The sequence below is a fragment of the Tachysurus vachellii genome, chromosome 7 (assembly GCF_030014155.1).
Source record: "Tachysurus vachellii isolate PV-2020 chromosome 7, HZAU_Pvac_v1, whole genome shotgun sequence".
Lineage (NCBI taxonomy): Eukaryota > Metazoa > Chordata > Actinopteri > Siluriformes > Bagridae > Tachysurus > Tachysurus vachellii.
Window position 1 is genome coordinate 20,436,461 of NC_083466.1, and position 21,524 is coordinate 20,457,984.

The following is a 21,524-nucleotide window of genomic DNA, read 5'->3' on the forward strand; positions in this document are numbered from 1 at the left end:
CCTGAGAAATGGAAGAGAAGTGTTCTAGTGCCAATCTTTAATAACAAGGGTGATGTGCAGAGTTACAGTATAGCACCTACAGAGGTATAAAGTTGGTGAGCCACACAATGAAGCTACGGGAAGCTATTGGAACAAAACGGATATGTGAGCAGCAGTATGGCTTCATGCCCAGAAAGAGCACTACTGAGTGGTTAAAAGTGTCAGGACTGTTCAAGAATCAAAGGAAAGGTGTACAAGACAGTAGTGAGGCTAGCTATGCTGTATGGGTTAGAGACTGTAGCAGTGCGGAATAGACATGAGGCAGATTATGTCAGTCATGTATCTGTGATGTTTTCAGCTTATTTTATGCCTTATTGACGAAACAACGGAAAATCGTTTCATCAAATAAATTGAATTGTTTATAATGGATTTCTTATAAAATAATCAGCATTTATACATGAATGTATGACAATTAATACATACAAAGTGTAAGACTATAAAAACGAAAATAATAAAGCCTGCACTATTTGTGAATGCAAAATCTTGAATGGTTTCCTTCACTCCTTGTGTTCTAGTTTACACTCACTCAGCCAGCTTGTCTTCATAGACCACAGAGAGGAAGGCAGAGTATTTAAACCTGGCCTTTGTTTTTATGGAGTATGGAGCAACTTCCCATCAGCTGCGTACATTGCCATACTGTATACAGTAGTACCATGCAGAAAGTTGCCAAAATTTCAGCATCTGCAAAGAAGTGTAATGCCGAACAGTCCTGACACCAGCACAGTAAGGGGTCAGTGTTGTCTGATGGCCTTCCAAATGTGGGAATTGTTAACAAATTTTGGTCGTTTTTGATAGGATAGGCACTGTTGCAGTGATTAGAAGTGTGTCTTAGAGAAGAGTGGCTTTAGTAGATGGTGGTGTTACACTTGTGGTTCTGAGGTCCTGCTGAATGTCTAGAGCTGGCCCATAAAGATTTGCACTTTCATGGTAGAACAAGAAGACTCCATTTTTTGAGTTTACCTGAAACATTACTTTGATGGCTTTGATCAATTGTCAGTTTCTACTTCATCCTGCTGTGTTTGCAACTATAAGGGTGAGAACTTGCCATTGGTTTTGATCCTTTTTGGCAGCATGTTTGGCAATTTGGGCCTGATGTTGGAGAGAAGTTGTCATTAGATCCTGGGAAAGCTTATAAATATGAACATAAACATTTATGTGCTTACAGAGGCCTGTAGTACACAATTCTTAACTGTTGAACTTTGCTTTATCTCTGAGCATTAAGCATTCAGATGAACTGAACTTGAAGTACCCCCTTTTTTGTTTTTCAAAAAAGACAACAACCCTGACATTTACTTTAATTGCAGTTGTGTTTGATGAAGTTTCGAAGAGAAACTGTTCAGTTGTATCTACAAAAACATGAGCAGCTGAACATGGTCATTGATCAGATTCAAATTTGCAGTATGAACTGTAAATAATTTTTATTAACATTTGATTTGTAACGAAATGTAAGTTCCACAATCATAATGTGTAAAAACAGACAGGGTGATTACATTTTGAAACAAGTATAAAGATAAACTGTACAGCCCTTTTAAAGAAATCCTGGATTTCTAAAATTTACAAGAAAAATTAAACAAGTCATTTTTATTCTAATCACTTAATAGGTTATTACATTTGTGAGGTGAAAACGCATCTTGTCTTTATTACAGGAGAGATTATCAGTGGTGCTAAATTTTTACCTCCTTTATTTAATTCGGGACTGAAGTATGGATGGAGTTTCTCAGTGAAAGACTGACCAGTGAAAGAGTAGATATGAGATCTGGACTTCACATCATAAAAGGAGACCAGGCCCTCCTCATAATCCACAAACACTCCCACCACCTCCAGTTTCTTTTTCAGTCTGAGCGGGACAGCAGGACCAGCATAAGCCTTATACTGAATCTCATTCCTCAGGGCCACAGCCCACAATCCATACAGAGGACTCGGAGTAATTTTCCCCTTCCTGTTAATGTTCTCTGTGGCCACCCCAAAATCCCAGTCAGTCTTCCCTCTGACCTGCACCTCATAATAAATTCTCCCTGAGGAGAAACTCTGCTTTCCCAGAACACAGGGACACTTATTAAACCTCTGTGGTGAATCACGAAGTTTCTGTGGTTTGTCCCCAAGCCTCACTTGTTTTCCATCAGCAGACAGGATGAGATATGGATTTGCTGTATCAGGATCCAGAGTCACATCCACTGAAGGAAACACACAATGTGTGATATGAGTAAACTGTTAAACAATATTAACCTTCTACAACCTGGTGTCCACATACATGGACATCATATTGCATCTAAAATGCAAGCCAAACCAAAGCTCGGGTCTTAGGAGGTTAAATAATATTGATTTATGAAAGTGAAAACACGGCAGAGGCTCTGTTATGTTCTGGGGCTGCTTTGCTGCATCTGGCACAGGGTGTCTTGAATCTGTGCAGGGTACAATGAAATCTGAAGACTATCAAGGGATTCTAGAGAGAAATGTGCTGGTCAGTGTCAGAAAGCTTGGTCTCAGTTGCAGGTCATGGGTCTTGCAACAGGACAATGACCCAAAACACACAGCTAAAACCAAGAATGGCTAAGAGGAAAACATTTGATTATTCTAAAGTGGCCTTCTATGAGCCCTGACCTCAATCGTATTGAGCATCTTTGGAAGGAGCTGAAACATGCCGTCTGGAAAAGACACCCTTGAAACCGGAAACAACTGGAGCAGTTTGCTCATGAGGAGTGGGCCAAAATACCTGCTGAGAGGTGCAGAAGTCTCATTGGCAGTTACAGGAATAGTCTGATTGCAGTGAATGCCTCAAAAGGTTGTGCAACAAAATATTAAGTTACTGTAGGGGTACCATCATTTTTGTCTAGGCCTTTTCCATGAGTTTATTTATTTTTTTTTTAAATAATTCCGTTGAAGCATGGTTGAAAAGCAATGTCTGACTTTCATTGGTTAACATTCATAGAATTTTTATTTATTATTACTTTTGTCAAAGTTTTTTCTGTGACCATTGTGAGTTTTTCTTTCATTGACCGAAGGGTACCAACAATTTTGTCCACGTGTGTATAGTGTGTAGAGACAATTTCAGACTTGAGAGCTAGAAAGAGCTACAGATGAAAATAAGTGTGATGATGCAGTGGTGTAATGCTGATATGTACATTTTAATATGAGAGGAAATCAGAAAGCTCACTGTACCTGCATACTGCTGAATCCTCTTCAGTTCTGTGGAAACTAATTACAACAAAACATCACTGTCATTAGATTTCGGATCAGTTATTGTTATTTTCTATTTTGATTAATCAAATATTATATAAAACATTCCATTACTTCATACATATTTCTGAAATCTACCTCTTTCCTTTAACTTGTCATTGAGTGATTTAGTGAGTTTCTCATTCAGAGTCTGCTGAAGCTGAGACAGAGCTGTCCTCACAGTGTCCCCACTCACATCAGTGTTAATACTGATCTCAGTCCAGTTCTTGGTGTGTGGAGGGCTGCACATGGAGGAGTAAATCTACAGTAGAGCAGGAGAGAGGAGAAATCCCTCAGCATGGTGTGTGTTGTTCTGTGATGTTCTGCATTGTCAGTGAGCAGAAAGAGGAACACTGACCTGTAGGAGGTGGAGATGCTCCTCAGTTTGTGAGAGTTGCTCCAGCTCAGTGTCTCTCCTCTTTAACACACTGATTTCCTGCTCCAGCTCTTTAATGAGTCCTTCAGCCTGCGTCTCTGCTGCTTTCTGCTTCTCCTCCATCACCTCCAGCAGCTCAGCCTGACTTCTCTCAATGGAGCGAATCAGAGCAGTGAAGACTTCAACACTGTCTGCTTTCTCTTTCTCTGTGCTTCTCTAAAGGAGGAAAACATTTTCACTTCTATCAGATAACACTGAATATTGAACTTTGTTCATTTTTACAAAATAAATAAAACTACTGAATTTATAAGCTATGAACTTGTCATGTTTGTACACACTTTGCTTTGCTCTGCTGAGTGTTTGATCTCTTTTATCTTCTTCAGTCGGTCCTGAATCATCTGCTGCACATCTGTTTTGGTTTTCACCATCTGAATCTGAAAAAAGAGAGAAGACAAACAATTGAGATTACACTTATTATTAAATTTGCCCTTTTGTTTTGTTAAAAAGTGACTTTATAATTTTCTATGTATAGGTGGAATAAACATTTTTTTCAGTAATGATTATTAAACAAATGAGTCCTTTGGGATGTGGTAGCTCAGTGGTTAAAGTGTTGGGCTACTGATCGGAAGGTCATGGGTTCAAACCCCAGGTCCACCAAGCTGCCACTGCTGGACCCCTGAGCAAGGCCCTTAACCCTCAGTTGCTCAGTTGTAAGTTACTCTGGATAAGGGTGTCTGCTAAATGCCGTAAATGCATTGGTCTTGGAATTTGAACTCAAAACCTTACAATATGATCCACTACTGAATAAATTCAATGGCATTTTCTGTAAGATTTTCCAAAGTTGATGTAAATCAGTGTTTCTCACCTTCCTCTCTCTGCTCTCCTCCTCTATAGGAACAGTGTTGTGATTCTTGTGGTCTCCTTCAGTGCAGAACTGACACACACACGTCTGATCATCTCTACAGAACAGCTCCAGAGCTCTGTCATGTTTCTGGCATATGTAGTCCTCCAAGTTCTCCACAGGGGTTATAAGCTTGTGTTTCTTAAGTTTGGAAACATGATTATGAGGCTCTAAATGTGTTTTACAGAAAGTCAGTCCACAATCCAGACAGGATTTCAGGGCCTTCAGCTTATCTCCACTGCAGGCATCACAAAGAACCTCAAGTTTGTCAGAACCACTTTTCTTCTTGAAGTGATCTGCAACCTCTCTCAGTGTTGTATTAATCTTCAGTTCAGGTCTCTTGGTGAATTCCTCTTTACATAATGGACAGAGACAGTGTTGACTCTTGTCCCAGTACTGTGTAAGGCAGCTCTTACAGAAGTTGTGTCCACATGGAGTGGTGACTGGATAAGCAAAAACATCCAGACAGATTGAACATAACAGCTGATCTTCAGACAGGAGACTGCTGGAGTCACATGAAACTAGATTTGATAGAAATATGTTACAGATATAAAATAAGTTTATAAATAGTGAAGAAATATTGTAGTTTTTTCAGGCATGTCTCTATACAATAACCAGCATCTGTAGATTAGGTCTGAAAATAACAGAATTTTTTTGTCCTGAGCAGAAACAGGATAGCAGACACAAAAGCAGGTGAGCAAGGTGAAAAATAGGTTAAAAAAAAACAACTGTAGTTTAATACGTTACAATCCTTCACTCTCCCTGAGATCAAAAAACTCAGGACTCCTAGTATTTCCCAGAATATCCAAGTCTACTAAAGGCGGTAGAGCGTTTTTGTATTTAGCTCCCAAACTTTGGAATAGTCTTCCTGATAGTGTTCGGGGTTCAGACACACTTTCCCAGTTCAAATGTAGATAAAAAACTCATCTCGTTAGGCAAGCCTACACATAATACATCCCATAATACTATGCACTATTATATCAGACGCAAATATTATGAACAGCAGATATGTTAATCCCTCTCCACTGCTTCTCTCTTTCTACCCATCCCGAGGCATCCAAAAATTGTACCAGCTCCGATTGTCTTCCGTGCGATGTAGACTGAGATGAGGCTGACTCTGTGAGAATCCTGAGGCATCTAGAGATGTACCAGCTTCAGTTAGACTCTGCGATACTAAAGAGGAGATGTGAACTCCATGTGGTCTTTTACATCAATACATCATTTGTTTGACTGTATATTTATAATCACACCCTCCACTGTGTCACCCATATGAGGATGGGTTCCCCTTTGAGTCTGGTTCCTCTCAAGGTTTCTTCCTTCCATTCTAGGGAGTTTTTCCTTGCCACTGCTGACTGAGTCACCTCAGACTTGCTCACTGGGGATAAATACATACACATTTAAATAAATCTAATATTAATCTTGAATTTTGTATTCTATTAATCTTCATATTATTCTTTATATTAACCTTTGTTCTATGTTTATGTTCTGTAAAGCCACTTGAGACAATGTCAACTGTTAAAAGCGCTATACAAATAAACTTGAATTGAATTGAATTGGTCGATTGAGGTACAGAGAGAGTTTAAAGGGCTAGGCTAAAAACAAAATGTTGAAGCAAAATTAAAAAAAAAAAAAAAAAAGCTACATATTTCCCAAAATAATAGTCAAAACATTGGCTATGATATGATTAAAACAGGTGAAAGTAATCAAAACAAAGGTGACTGAATGTTAGAGTGTATGTGTGAAAGTGCCCAGTCCAAAGCCCACAGCAGTCAGACTGGATTTTCTGAGTTTGAGTGGCTTGTAGTAGTTACTGGTAGGTGGCCTCCAATTGTCCAATTGCCTCCAGGAAATGAGTGGTGCTGATGTTCCAAAGATGGTTGATAGCCAAGCATGTACAGGATTGGCATGAGTGACACAGCATTATAGTGCAGGGTTGGCACCACAGAACATAAAGAGGAAGAATTTGATTTCTTGGTTTGCTTTCAAAATGCTCACTCAACGTGCCAGTTTGGAGGACAAGAAAGAAGGAACTAGGTGATTGTGTTTTTTTTTAGATGGCCTGGTTGAGCAGCTACTAGAAAGCCTTTATGATAAGTTTGGGATTGCAATTCAATGTTGGATTTGCAATTCATTGGAATGGATGTGTGATATGGCATAGTCCTTGGTATTTTTGGAGCCGGAGGAAAATGAAATCGTGATAAATGGAAAGAAATTGCAGGTGCTTTGAAACTCTCAGATATGGTGAATATATATATAGGGTGTTTGGCCCCTTCCAGCCAGTGCCAACTTGACAGCAATAGCAGCTCTTGGTTTTTGACACATAGTGGCACTCTGACACCGATAACTTGCACAAAAGGTCTCAAAGTAATCTACAATAAAGGGCCTGGAAGGATATGGATGAAACTGAAGTAAAAGTTTCTTGACCGCCCAGAACGTAACGCACTACTCATAAAGCAAGCAGGAAGTTGGGCTGTTGAACACAGTGATGGAAGCAGAATGGCCACCAGCAGGTGAGTTGCTTTTCAGGCCATAGTAGATATAGTATAAGTCAATCCAGCCAGTGGTAGGCCCTGAATGACAGAGTGCTTAGCGGAGGAAGTGTCCTGCAGAAGGGCTGCTCATAATGCAGGGTGCCAACTCAAAGGAGAAGGGGTCAGTAGTTGATGCTGCCTTAATGTCTGGACTGTGCAGAATCCTTATCAAGCAAACTGTTGCCCTGGCGTTGATCAGAGTTAAAAAAACAGAAATGGTGCCTTGGTCTTGTATCACCACTGGCAGTAAAAGCATATTACAGGACAAGTACACGGATTGACATTACTCGGCAAAATGCCAAGAGTATTGCATCAAAAATGCTCTGCATTTTAAATTGTCACATAAAAGCAGTTTGTGAACCAAGAGGACTTGGTGCCAATCAGACGCACCTGCTGCATCCATGAGGTGGCAAAGTATTACGTTACTAACAGAAAAAGATCATACACTAGATTTAATAATATCATCAAGGATGTCACTGATATAGATATACCTCAAAGTGATATCACATCACAGACCATTACCTCATAATGTACACATTACCTATAGAACAGACTAACTGTGTCTCACCATGTTATCGACTAGGTAGAACTATTATTCCGACCACTAAAGACAGATTCACAAATAACCTGCCTGATCTGTACTTCTTACTGTACCATTAAACACAAACGAGCTAAATGTAATGACTAACAGCATAGGCGCTATATTCACTAGCACACTGTTGCCCCGTCCAATTAAAGAAAGTTAGAGACAAAACACCAGCACTGTGGTATAATAGTCATACTCACACTCTCAAGAGAGAAACCCGTAACCTCGAGCAAAAGTGGAGAAAAACTAAATTAGAGGTTTTTAACATCGTGTATAAGGACAGTACAGTAGGTCCCAGCTATAGACAGGCTCTAAAAGCTGCTAGGGCTGCGCACCTGAGCAAACTCTGTGTGTGTGTGTGTGTGTGTGTGTGTGTGAGTGAGTGAGTGAGAGTGAGAGTGAGAGTGAGAGAGAGAGAGAGAGAGAGAGAGAGAGAGATTATGACTGGTGTTGTTTATTGTAAGTGTTTGTTGCCTTTTTGGACTCCTTTATCATTTGTAAAGTTGGCTCCCATTTAAAACAGTTCGACTCAAGCCCAGCCACGATTGAGGACAATGTCCCGTCCAGAGACAATCTGTTTCGTTTTGAGGTTTTTTCAAACTGACCAACGAAAATACCATCGCTAGTGAATGATTTTTATTTTTTTTTCATTGGTTGTTGCGTTAAATCTTACCCAAATAGTGCTATTTTCTGATTGGCTATTGTGTAGCCTCTTTTATTGATTGGCTGATAAGTGTCAGGCTGGACTAAGAACTCCAGGGGAGATGCGTTTGATTCCTGTCCGGTTCCATAGAGACAGCGGTGTGGACTGATACATTTTGGGCGCTGCGGCTTATTAAATGACAAAAGACAGATGACAAAAGTGCTTGACACTTGACAGCCCTTTATTATTTATATATGAAAATAGTGGCATAAAGTAAACAAAAAGACAATAAACCCATTCATTGAGATCATTTTAGGACGGTTATACCTGTTACCAAATCTTTTTAAAGTCTAAGTCTTTTTTTTTTAATCATTTTTTAAATATAAATATAAATTAAGCCGTATAACTTACATGTATGTGTTTCACTCATGATCTTCCTTTTTCTGCCTTTTGTTGGTTGTGAAGATTCAGCCATTTGCTTCCTCTTGTGTTTTAACCTTTTCGTTAAGAAATTACATTATTCAGTTCACACAGTTTGAGGTGTTACTGATTAGTCAGAACCTCAGTTACGCCTGTCTACAGTGTTAGACCTAAGCAATGACACTGAAATCATTTAGTACGTGATTTAAAACACATAGAAACATTCATCTTAATGAGACTGTAATAAACACAGAATTCCTCTGATATTTCTCACGGCTCTCCTCTTACTAACTGTATCGTATAAGTGTTTATGTTTCACCAGTGCTCAACTCTGTATTCCTAAACACACCACACAATTACACCTTTATTCAGTTCATTTACTGTAGATTAGCTCACATGTCTAGGCAAATGTATTCTTTAAGCATAAAAGTTCATTGTATTTTAACTTGTATTTAAGTGTTCATGCTGTTTTAACGATTCTGCTTTTTTTTCAGTTCATAAAACACGTTTGTTTGCTTATAATCAGCATCAGGTTTTTAGCAGTGAGTTAGACACACTGTCTGTCTCACATTTTTAACATGTGACGTTTATCCTGATAAAGCATACAATTGTATGGATTGGATAATTGTATTTTAACTTGTATTAAAGTGTTCATGCTGATATCAGATCAATATTCTACATTTATTTGGTTAATAAAACACAGCAGCCTCTGATCCCAATTTAAGCTTTGCAGTCTCGATTGATCAATTATCTTTCAATACAGTTTGTTTGTTTTTTTCTAATGTTTTATAATCAGCTTGTATTTCAGAATCAGTATTTCAGCAGTGTGTTTGAGACCATTTCTTTGTCCGACATTGTTAACTTGTGACGTTCATCCTGATAAATCACACACTGACAAAACATATGAACTACAAAACAGACACGGAAGTACATACCTTTATTTTATTCGTCTGTTTTCATGGGGTGAGGATTGTCTACAGATATACTCCTTTCAGAGTCAGTGAATATCCTGCAGATAATTTCTGGAATTAATGTGAAAATAAGAGTTTGTTCTCGATGAGCTCTAACTGCTGTTCACTTGCACTTTCAGTCACTTCCTTGTTTCGTGGACCCTGCTATTTCATCTTTTTACCAGCTGATGGCAGCATTTCCACAATAATGTGCTATTATATCAGTCATGTACCTGTGACGTTTTAGGTTCATTCATTCATTCATTCATTCATTTTCTACCGCTTATCCGAACTACCTCGGGTCACGGGGAGCCTGTGCCTATCTCAGGCATCATCGGGCATCAAGGCAGGATACACCCTGGACGGAGTGCCAACCCATCACAGGGCACACACACACACTCTCATTCACTCACACAATCACACACTAGGGACAATTTTCCAGAGATGCCAATCAACCTACCATGCATGTCTTTGGACCGGGGAGGAAACCGGAGTACCCAGAGGAAACCCCCAAAGCACGGGGAGAACATGCAAACTCCACACACACAAGGTGGAGGCGGGAATCGAACCCCGACCCTGGAGGTGTGAGGCGAACGTGCTAACCACTAAGCCATTTCATTTTATGTTAATTGATAAAATCAAGGCGAGGTCTTCTCTTCAATATTATAGTTATGTTTAAAACTATTGCATTGTTCCATATGATGGGTTTATAAATTCAGTTTTTACTTCAGACAGGTCATATGACTAAATACTTTTTATAAATAAAAGTATTAAAGAATAATTGTGAACTACGTTTCTTGGAAAATAATCTGCATTTATACATTAATTTCAAAAGTGTTACCATATGAAAACTAAAATGATGAAAATGCCTGCAGAGTCTATTGAGTGCTACTTAAATCCTATGTCATGTTTAGGGGAAAAGTAGTACACCCTCCATCAATAAAAACATCATGTTCTATATCAGGGTCTAAATAACAATTGTGTCATTCTCTCCAACTTCTTTAAAAAAAAACAACTAACCTCTGGTAACAAAAAAAACACAATAGACAATAAAAACACCAAAACATACTAGTGTCACATTGCTTTTGGCTTTTGTTTCATGTTCTGGGGCCTGTTTCATTAAGGAGGTCTCAAGTTAAAACTCAGAGTTGGTTGAACCTCCTTATTGAAACAGGCTCCTGGTCTAGGCCAGACCGCAACATACAGGTAATACTAATACTACTACTACTACTACTACTACTACTACTACTACTACTACTAATAATAATAATAATAATAATAATAATAATAATTTGCTTCTCTAAAGTAGGAACACATTTTCACTTCCATCAGACAACACTGAATAGTGAACTAATGTGTACAGCAAAAAGAAAACTAAATGTAACAGTTATAAATTCATGTCATGTTTGTACACACTTTGCTTTGCTCTACTGAGTGTTTGATTTTTTTTTTTTTTTATCTTCTTCAGTCGGCCCTGAATCATCTGCAGAGAAGAAGACAAATAATTGTCATTACACTTATTATAAAATTTGCCCTTCTTTTTTGTTAAAAAATATCTTGTCTTGTGAATTGTCTAAATGTGGTGGAACAATTTTTTAATTAATAAAAGATTAGAAAACAAATTATTTCTTTGGAATGGGTCTTGAAATTTGAACTCTAAACCTTACAATCTGAACTACTACTGAAAAAATAAGTGGCATTTTCTATCATAATGTCCAAAGTTGATGTTAATTAGTGTTTCTCATCTTCCTCTCTCTGATTTCTGAGACTCTTCTCAATGACATTTTACCACATAAGGAGCAGCAACACTCTCAGTGGCATCTTTCTCATTTTACATTGCTGAGCTCAATGTGCCCCAGCTACATGGGCTTTCCAGTAGTGTGGGTATTAGTCATGGAGCTCTCAGATCATAGTGGCTTACAGTTGTGCAGTAGCTGGTCTTAGCGTATGGCTAGGTTGACCAGGGAATTCAAATGTGAGGTGTTCAACCTAGCATGTGAGCTCCATAAATAGTTCTGATGCCAGTCAGCTGCACCTGCGGCATTCACAAGGTGGCAAAGCATTCTGCTATTAACAGAAACAGGCTTGCAGGTGCAAATGCAGTTGAGCCGTTATTAAAGTGCAGTACAGACAAATTCAAATCACAAAGGTCAAAAACCAGGCTGTGTTGGATTCAGGTACAGACAGTATTAAAGTCTAGGCTAGAGACAAAATGCAAAATTTGAGTCAACGTAGGAGTGCAGATATGATGGTATTGGAGTAGGTAGCTACACTCGTGACGTGACTATTAGTGTGAATACATTTCTAAGATCTTTGACATGTTTGAGCATTATAACAAAGGTGTTATTTATACATGAAATGATACATTAATGTCAGCCAAAATGAATACAATAAGTAATAGACATTCTTCAATAAATCATGTCACTAAATACAGTTACAAGCCCTTGCCGATTAGTTGTTATCATAGAAATAGTAACATACTTGTGTTACTTAATATGAAAAAAAAGAAGAAAAAAACAAATGAATTAGTAGAACATACATGTATGTGTTTCATCCATGATCTTTCTTTTCCTCCCTTTTGTTGGTAATAAAGATTCAGCCATTTGCTTCCTCCTGTGTTTTAAACCTTTTCATTAAGAAATCACATCATTCAGTTTACAGATGTAACAGTTTGAGGTTTTATTGATTAGTCTGTTTAACTCAGTTATGTCTGTCTGCAGTGGTAAAGCTAAGCAATGGCACTGAAATGATTTAGTTGTGATTTAAAGCACATGTAAACATTCACCTTCATGAGACTGTAATAAACACATAATTTCTCTGATATTTCTCACAGCTCTCAGCTGTTATGTTTGTATAAGTATTTATGTTTCACCAGCGCTCAACTCTGTATTCCTAAACACACCACACAATTACACCTTTTCATTTAGATAGCTCACATGTCTAGGCAAATGTATTCTTTAAGCATAAAAGTTAATTAATTAAGTTAATTGTATTTTAACTTGTATTTAAGTGTTCATGCTATTTTAACTATTCTGCTTTTTTTTTCAGTTCATAAAACACGTTTGTTTGCTTATAATCAGCTTGTATTTCAGCATCAGGTTTTTAGCAGTGAGTTAGACGTGACGTTTATCCTTATAAAGCATACAAACTATTAAACAGTCACTGAAGTACATACCTTTATTTTACTTGTCTGACTACAAACTGGCACTTCTGTTCAGTTGGTTGCTCTCAGCAGTCACCTGTGCCAATTCACATTTCCCTGTGTGGTAGGTATTTTTCCCATAACATCAAGAAATTACACAGCTTTGAGTTCTTACTTAGTTTACATATGTAAACAAGTTACCTGAGAAGGGAATGAGACACTGCATGCCTTGCCACACATTGGGTCTGCCCAGCGTTTTCCTTCAGACAGTTAAAATCTGTATTATGTCACATAGATGCCATTTTATGGTCTTGCTGATGTGCATTGTTACATCACCTGAACTTGTTTTTAGCTATTAACATTGGTGTATGTTCCAACATGCTTCAAACAAAGCACTTTCCTATAGTGTCAAGTTATGATGCAGCATCTCATTCCCTTTTTCAGAGAACAGGGTTACATACTTATGAGACCTTCTCTCTGTGGTCTAGTGTGAAAGAATGAAGATGAAACTTGCTTAATGTAACTGTGAAGCAGATACATCAGTATCTTTATGGTAGAATATAAATGTAATGTAGATATATAGTACTACAGGAAACCACTTTTTTTAGGTTCACCTATTCTCAGAGAAAAATCTGGAGTGTAGCTGAAATGAAAAAGAAATGAAATTATAAAACAAATTACCTACTTATTGTGTCTGGACACTGACCATAAAGCATTCTATATATGAATAATTTTATTAATATTTGCTTTGTAATGTCAAAGTTCCACAATTACATTGTTTTAAAAAAAGAATGCAGGATTACAAAGTATTTGTTTATGTTTTAGAGAAAAAAAAACAGGTATAAAAATAATCTGTACAGCACTTACAAGGTAAAACGTTTTTCTAAAAATAACAGAAAAAATAATTTTTTATTCTCACCATTTAAATTATTTGTTTGGTGAAAATTCATTCAGCCTTAAATACAGGAGAGATGATCAGTGGTGACGAATTTTTACCTCCTTCATTTAAACCAGGACTGAAGTATGGATAGAGTTTCTCCGTGAAAAACTGACCAGTGAAAGAGTAGATATGAGATTTGGACTTCACATCATAAAAGGAGACCAGACCCTCCTCATAATCCACAAACACCCCCACAACCTCCAGCTTCTCTCTCAGTGTGAGGGGGACAGAGGTATCAGCACAAGCCTGATACTGATTCTCATTCCTCAGTATCACAGTCCAGAATCCATCCTGAGGAGTCAGTTTAACCTCCTCCTTCCTGTTAATGGTCTCTCTCACGACTCCTAATGTCCAGTCAGTTTTTCCTTTGACCTGCACCTCATAAAGAATTCTCCCTGAGGAGAAACTCTGCTTTCCAAGAACAGTTACATATCTGGTAAACCTCTGTGGTGTATCAGGGAGATTCTGTTGTTTGTCTCCACACGTCACATGTTTTCCATCAGCAGACACTATGAGATATGGATGAGCTGTATCAGGATCCAGAGTCACATCCACTAAGAGAAATACACAGTGTGTGATATTAAACTGGTAAAAAAAGAATCATCATTCAGTGGATCATATTCATTAGAATTTATAAGATTTGTAGAAGATTAAATAAACTTAACATAAACTTGCACAATTAATGGTAGGAGTCTGTCAAATATAAGAAATATAAGATGTTTTCCTTCTGAAACTTTAGTGTTATATCTGTGTTAGTAATTTTTGTTTTTCAGGAAGTATATAGAAAGTGAAATGAGAAAATGAGAGAAAAACATTTGAGGGAAAACTTGATCCTGATGGACAAAATAAATTCAGCAAGTGAAAAATATTATGCATTTAAAGTTAAAAAAGTTAATTGTATTCCAAGCATACATGTTTCTTGCATTATTGAATTATTAAAATGAATCTTTGTAAAAATTAAAGTAGAAAAAGGTTTTTTAGTGCATATATTAAGGAGCTATATTAAGTAGAAAGACAATGTAATGAATCTAATGAATCTAATAATCTAATGAAAGGCACTTTAATACTCCTTTTATCTGGAGAGATCTACAGATGAAAATAAGTCTGATGATGCAGTGGTGTAATGCTGATATGTACATTTTAATATGAGAGGAAATCAGAAAGCTCACTGTACCTGCATACTGCTGAATCCTCTTCAGTTCTGTGGAAACTAATTACAACAAAACATCACTGTCATTAGATTTAAGATCATTTTTAGGCATTTTTGTTACAGATTAATCAATAAGTATTAAAAAAAGTCTATTAGAGACTCAAATTTAAAATACAAAATAATTTCTCACCTGTTTCCTTTAACATGTCATGAAGTGATTTAGTGAGTTTCTCATTCAGAGTCTGCTGAAGCTGAGACAGAGCTGTCCTCACAGTGTCCCCACTCACATCAGTGTTAATACTGATCTCAGTCCAGTTCTTGGTGTGTGGAGGGCTGCACATGGAGGAGTAAATCTACAGTAGTGCAGGAGAGAGGAGAAATCCCTCAGCATGGTGAGTGTTGTTCTGTGATGTTCTGCATTGTCAGTGAGCAGAAAGAGGAACACTGACCTGTAGGAGGTGGAGATGCTCCTCAGTGTGTGAGAGCTGCTCCAGCTCAGTGTCTCTCCTCTTTAGCACACTGATTTCCTGCTCCAGCTCTTTAATAAGTCCTTCAGCCTGCGTCTCTGCTGCTTTCTGCTTCTCCTCCATCACCTTGAGCAGCTCAGCCTGACTTCTCTCAATGGAGCGAATCAGAGCAGTGAAGACTTCAACACTGTCTGCTTTCTCTTTCTCTGTGCTTCTCTAAAGGAGGAAAACATTTTCACTTCCATCAGATAACACTGAATAGTGAACTAATGTTTAATGCAATTTTTTCATTGCCTAATATAACTCATGTCAAGTGTGTACACACCTTTCTGAGCGCCACTGAGTGTTTGATCTCTTTTAACTTCTTCAGTCGGTCCTGAATCATCTGCTGCACATCAGTCTGTGTTTTCACCAGCTGAGTCTGAGGACAGAATAGAAGAAGAATAATTATGTTAAAGAAATGAAAATCTTTTAGTATTGAGTAAAGGTTTTTAGTACAGGAAACTGAATGTCCATATCTGATGTTAATGACTTAATGAGAATAACATTAAAGTTGGTGTAAATCAGTGTTTCTCACCTTCCTCTCTCTGCTCTCCTCCTCTATAGGAACAGTGTTGTGATTCTTGTGGTCTCCTTCAGTGCAGAACTGACACACATACGTCTGATCATCTCTACAGAACAGCTCCAGAGCTCTCTCATGTTTCTGGCATATGTAGTCCTCCAGGTTCTCCACAGGGTTTATTAGCTTGTGTTTTTTAAGTTTTGGAACATGTTTATGTGGCTCTAGATGTGTTTTACAGAAACTCAGTCCACAATCCAGACAGGATTTCAGTGCCTTCAGCTTCTCTCCACTGCAGGCATCACAAAGAACCTCAGATTTGTCAGAACCTCTTTTCTTCTTGAAGTGATCTGCAACCTCTCTCAGTGTTGTATTAATCTTCAGTTTAGGTCTCTTGGTGAATTTCTCTTTACATACTGGACATTGACAATGCTGATGTTGACTCTTGTCCCAGTACTGTGTAAGGCAGCTCTTACAGAAGTTGTGTCCACATGGAGTGGTGACTGGATCAGTGAACACATCCAGACAGATGGAACACAGCAGCTGATCTTCAGACAGGAGACTGCTGGAGCCATGAGAAACTGATAGCAAAATGTTACAAATTGTTTATAAATAGTGTAGAAATACTGTAATTTGTTTCAGTCTTATCTACAGATTAAGTGAAATTAATCTTTAGGTGTAAAAATGACACACAAATTTCTTGGTTTTCCTGCACTGATACAACAAAGGCTTGTTATTCTAAACTCACTTTAACTAAAGTTTAAAAACACTTTGAGGTGTCAGCTAATGTTTGTTGAAAAACATTATTGTGTAATTCATTCATGATAAATACACACATACATTCATGATGGTATGATGATGCAAAGTCATTATAACAGCTGATTATTTTTACATCACAATACTTTTACATTACAACATTACATTTTTCATTAACACTATTTCAGTCATACAGTGGTGTGAAAAAGCATTTGCCAAATCCTGATTTTCTTTTTATCTTTGCATGTTTTTTCACACTTTACTGTTTCAGATCATCAAACAAATTTAAATATTAGTCAAAGATAACACAAGTAAACACAACATGCACTTTTTAAATGATGTTTTTATTATTAAGGGAAAACAAAATCCAAACCCACATGGCCCTGTGTGAAAAAGTGTTTGCCCCCTGATAAAACATAACATAACTGTGGTTTATCACACCTGAGTTTAATTTCTCTAGCCACACCCAGGTCTGATTACTGCCACACCTGTTCACAATCAATAAATCAATTAAATAAGACCTGACTGACAAAGTGAAGTAGACCAGAATATTCTCAAAGGCTACACATCATGCCAAGATCCAAAGAAATTCAGGAACAAATGAGAAAGAAAGTAACTGAGATCTATCAATCTGGAAAAGGTTATAAAGCCATTTCTAAAGCTTTGGGACTCCAGCAAACCACAGTGAGAGCCATTATCCCAAATGTCTAAAACATTTAACAGTGGTAAACCTTCCCAGGAGGGTCCGGCCGGCCAAAATTACCCCAAGAGTGCAGCGACGACTCATCCGCGATTTCACAAAATACCCCTCAACAACATCCAAAGAACTGCAGGCCTCACTTGACTCAGTTAAGGTCAGTGTTCATGAGAATTTTCTTTTCCACCATAAGAAAAATGGTCTGCATGGCAGATTTCCAAGATGAAAACCACTGCTGAGCAAAAAGAACATAAAGGCTCGCCTCTAATTTGCAAAAAAAAAAAAAAAAACATCTTGATGATCCCCAGGAATTTGGAGAAAAAGCTCAAAATGAGACTAAAGTTGAGCTTTTTGGAAAGTGTGTGTCCCATTACATCTGGCGTAAAAGTAACACTGCATTTCAGAAAAGGAACATCATACCCACAGTAAAATATTGTGGTGGTAATGTAATGTCTGATCAGTGGACCAAAATTCCTCCACAGTGCTGTAACAGACTCATTGCAAGTTATCGCAAACACTTGATTGCAGTTATTGCTGCTAAGGGTGGCCCAACCAGTTATTAGGTTTAGAGGCAAGCACTTTTTCACACAGGGCCATGTAAGCTTGGATTTTGTTTTCCCTTTATAATAAAACCCTTCCTTTATAATAAAACCCTTCATTGCATGTTGTTATCTTTGACTAATATTTACATTTTTTTATGATCTGAAACTTTTTTCAAACACTTGCAAACACTTTTTCGCACCACTGTACTTATTATCTTAAACGCTGTAGACCATATACAAAAAAAGTAAAGATTTTTTCAGACTCCCAGAATTATTTTAGCATAATTATTTGTGCTGACCACAGTTAATAATTAAATTCCACAATCATGGTTTAATTATATACAATGTTGCTTTTAAGTTTGTGAAACCTTTAGAAATTCCTATATTTCTGCATAAATATGACCCAAAACATCACCAGACTGTCCTAAAAGTAAACAAACAAAAAAGCAAACAATATTATACTTCTTCATTTAATTATTGAAAAAAAAAAAGATCCAGCATTACATATATGCAACTTGTCTCTGTTGCAAGCCCTTGGGCAGCAATAACTGCAGGTAAGATTTCTAGTAACTTTTGATCAGTCCTGCACAACAGCTTAGAAGAATTTTATCTCATTCCTCAATACAGAAGAGCTTCAACACTCAGATTTTAGTGGGTGTCCTCATTTGAATTACTTGCTTCAGGTCCTTCCACAATTTTTCTTTTGGATTAAATTAAAGTCAGGACATTGACTTGGCCATTCAAAAACATTTATCTTTGTTCCTCTTTAATTAGACAGACCTCTCTGGATTAGACCTCTTTGGAAGGCAGACTTGGGTGCTTGTGCTCATTGTCTTGGTGTATGACCCATTTACTTGAGATTCAGGTCATGGACATATGTCTTGCCATTTTCATTTAGATATCACCAGCATAATTCTGAATTTATTATTCCATCAGTGATGGCAAGCTGTCCTGGCCCAAATGCAGAAATACCGTCCCAAAGCATGATACTACCACCACCATGTTATACTGTTTTTATAAATATTAAAAATTAAGTAAAAATGAATTATACGTCATATATATATATATATATATATATATATATATATATATATATATATATATATATATATATAATGACGTATAATTCATTTTTACTTAATTTTTAATATTTATAAAAACAGTATTACACTAGGGTTACTAAATAGAAATAAATCAAAACAAATTATGCATAAATAGTAAAACTTACATGCATGTGTTTCATCCATGATCTTTCTTTTTCTGCCTTTTGTTTGTGATGAAGATTCAGCCATTTGCTTCCTCCTGTGTTTTTAACCTTTACAGTAAGAAATCACATCATTCAGTCCACACATGTAACAGTATGAGGTTTTACTGATTAGTCTGTTTAACTCAGTTATGTCTGTCTGCAGTGTTAAACTTAAAGAATGACTGAATTTTTTTAGTCTTTGATTTAAAACACATATAAACATTCTTATCTTCATGAGATAATAAAAGCAGAATTCCACTGATCTTTCTCACAGCTTTCAGCTTAGTAACTGTATTATTACTCACTTCCTGTTATGTTTGTATCAATGTTTATGTTTCACCAGTGTTCAACTCTGTATTCCTAACCACACAATCCCACCCTTATCCAGTTCATTTAGATTAGCTCACATGTCTAGGCAAATTTATTCTTTAAGCATAAAGGATAATTGTATTTTAAGTTGTATTAAGTGTTTGTGCTGCTTTAACTAGTGAAACTTTTTTTCAGTGAAACAAACACTTATACATTTTATAATCAGCTTGTATATCAGCATCAGGATTTTAGCAAATAGTTAGACACACTGTTTTTGTCTGACATTTTTAACGTGACGTTTATCCAGATAAATCATAAACATAGAAAACATATGAACTACAAAATAGTCACTGAAGTTCATACCTTTATTTTATTCGTCTTTTTTTCTGGGAATTAAAGTGTCTGCATTGATATTCCGATGAGATCTAACTTCTGTTCACTTTCACTTTAGTCACTTCCTTGTTTACTTCATAGTGTTTGATAAAGGCGCAGTTCCACATACTATCCCAGTGCATTAAGGTAAAAACGGATTTTTGTGTAACCATGTAATTTAGTCTAGTAACCAGCAGATGGCAGTTTTCGGTACAAATGGAGCAAACATTCTTACATTTATCCTAACAGATGCTGGAATTGTTTACTATTGGCAACACTTTTTTTCCCTCTTTTTTGTGATAGTTTTGTTTTAGTTGTGTCTATACAGACATCAGCAGCTGTTTTTTTTTTTTAATGTTTTATTGATCATTTTAATATGAGGGTGAATAGTGCAATTCAAAAAATATTTGAATTGTAATGACAAAGCTCCACAAACATAATGTGTTAAAAAAAAAAAAAAAGGACTGTAGAAATATCAGTTTATATCCTTAGTGCTATACTGTACAAACCCCCTGGAAAACTGCTTTATTCTAAAGTACGGTACTGCAGTTGAATGAAATGTGCTATTATGTCAATCATGTATCTGTTATTTTCTTGGCTTATTTTATTTTTAAAAACTATTGCATTATCAGATATGATTTGGGTTTATAATTAGTTTATTTTAAATTAAAATTTATTTTAATATTTTTTCAAATTATTGTGAACTATGTTTCTTGTAAAATAATTATTTATTTATACATAAGTATTTATACATAAATTCCAAAAACTTGACCTTATAAATAAAAAAAATAAAAAAAACTAAAAAAAACTCTAGAGTCCTTATGAACCTATGAACTGTTATAGGACAAAGTAAATTAAGTAAGTAAGTAAGTAAGTAAATAAATAAGTCTAGAATTTAAAAGTATTTTTTCCCAAAACATAAATCACCATTCAGAATTGTGTAGGACAAAATATGCCTTTATATGCCTACCCTTTTCTGTAGCTCAGGTCCTGTGGTTAAAAAAAAACAAATAGCTTTTGTCCAAATATCCAAAAGTTTCTTCTGAAGTGTTTGGAAAAAAAAAAAATCTTGAAACAGCAGGCTATCATGTTCTTAAATTAGAAAATAAAAACTTAGTGTTAGTCTGGATAGAAGTGGATCTCAAATGTATAGAATAAAACAATATTTGTACACATTAATATGATTATTATATGATAGTGCTCTTACAGAAAAATCCTGTTTTAGCATATGAAAAAAAACGTACACTGGGTAACTGCATTACCATTTGTGCAACAATCCAGCAGTAAAGACAGAGCTTTAGTAGAACAGCATGTAGAAAGAAATCAATTTAATATTACATTTATATTGAAAACAGATATTCTGTACTAGTAAAAGACTTTTATCACCTAAGTTGATATTTAAAATCATGGGGAGGCCAGTTAAAAGTTTTCCCTTATGCATTCTCACTAGTACAACATGCAATCTGAGTCCCAGTCACTGGGTGATCAAACAGAAAACTTATTATTATTAAGATTATTAATCAGAAATGCCTGATAGCATGTTTCATGGTACTTTGGGTCGACACCATTTATAAGATGTTGTGGCAAATTACTTTAAACTACTTTAAATTACTTTACTTATTACCAATCACATCTGTTATGTGTGTGATTTCACTTTAAATGTGTGTAGGGATGAGTAAATA

The 21,524-nt window shown here is 36.4% G+C and overlaps 2 protein-coding genes across 3 annotated transcripts; both read right to left on the reverse strand.

Annotated features, from left to right (window-relative positions):
* Positions 1-1,467: 1,467 nt before the first annotated feature.
* Positions 1,468-9,858, reverse strand: LOC132848821 (E3 ubiquitin-protein ligase TRIM39-like). 2 transcript variants are annotated; one of them, XM_060874843.1, is made up of 9 exons: positions 9,648-9,858; positions 8,704-8,789; positions 5,603-5,907; positions 4,497-5,053; positions 3,970-4,065; positions 3,614-3,847; positions 3,355-3,517; positions 3,199-3,234; positions 1,468-2,213 (listed from the first exon to the last, which is right to left on the reverse strand). In XM_060874843.1, exons 3-9 carry the CDS (start codon positions 5,667-5,669, stop codon positions 1,645-1,647), a joined length of 1,722 nt encoding a protein of 573 aa, XP_060730826.1. In that variant the 5' UTR covers positions 5,670-5,907; positions 8,704-8,789; positions 9,648-9,858; the 3' UTR covers positions 1,468-1,644. The 2 variants fall into 2 exon arrangements, with proteins under 2 accessions (XP_060730826.1, XP_060730827.1); XM_060874844.1 differs by lacking the exon at positions 5,603-5,907 and having other exon boundaries at positions 1,470-2,213; positions 9,648-9,853.
* Positions 9,859-13,597: 3,739 nt separating this feature from the next.
* LOC132848822 (E3 ubiquitin-protein ligase TRIM39-like) lies at positions 13,598-19,969 on the reverse strand. The gene is made up of 8 exons (XM_060874845.1): positions 19,834-19,969; positions 19,144-19,230; positions 15,939-16,501; positions 15,687-15,782; positions 15,344-15,577; positions 15,085-15,247; positions 14,919-14,954; positions 13,598-14,298 (listed from the first exon to the last, which is right to left on the reverse strand). Exons 2-8 carry the CDS (start codon positions 19,205-19,207, stop codon positions 13,751-13,753), a joined length of 1,704 nt encoding a protein of 567 aa, XP_060730828.1. The 5' UTR covers positions 19,208-19,230; positions 19,834-19,969; the 3' UTR covers positions 13,598-13,750.
* Between the last annotated feature and the right edge of the window lie 1,555 nt (positions 19,970-21,524).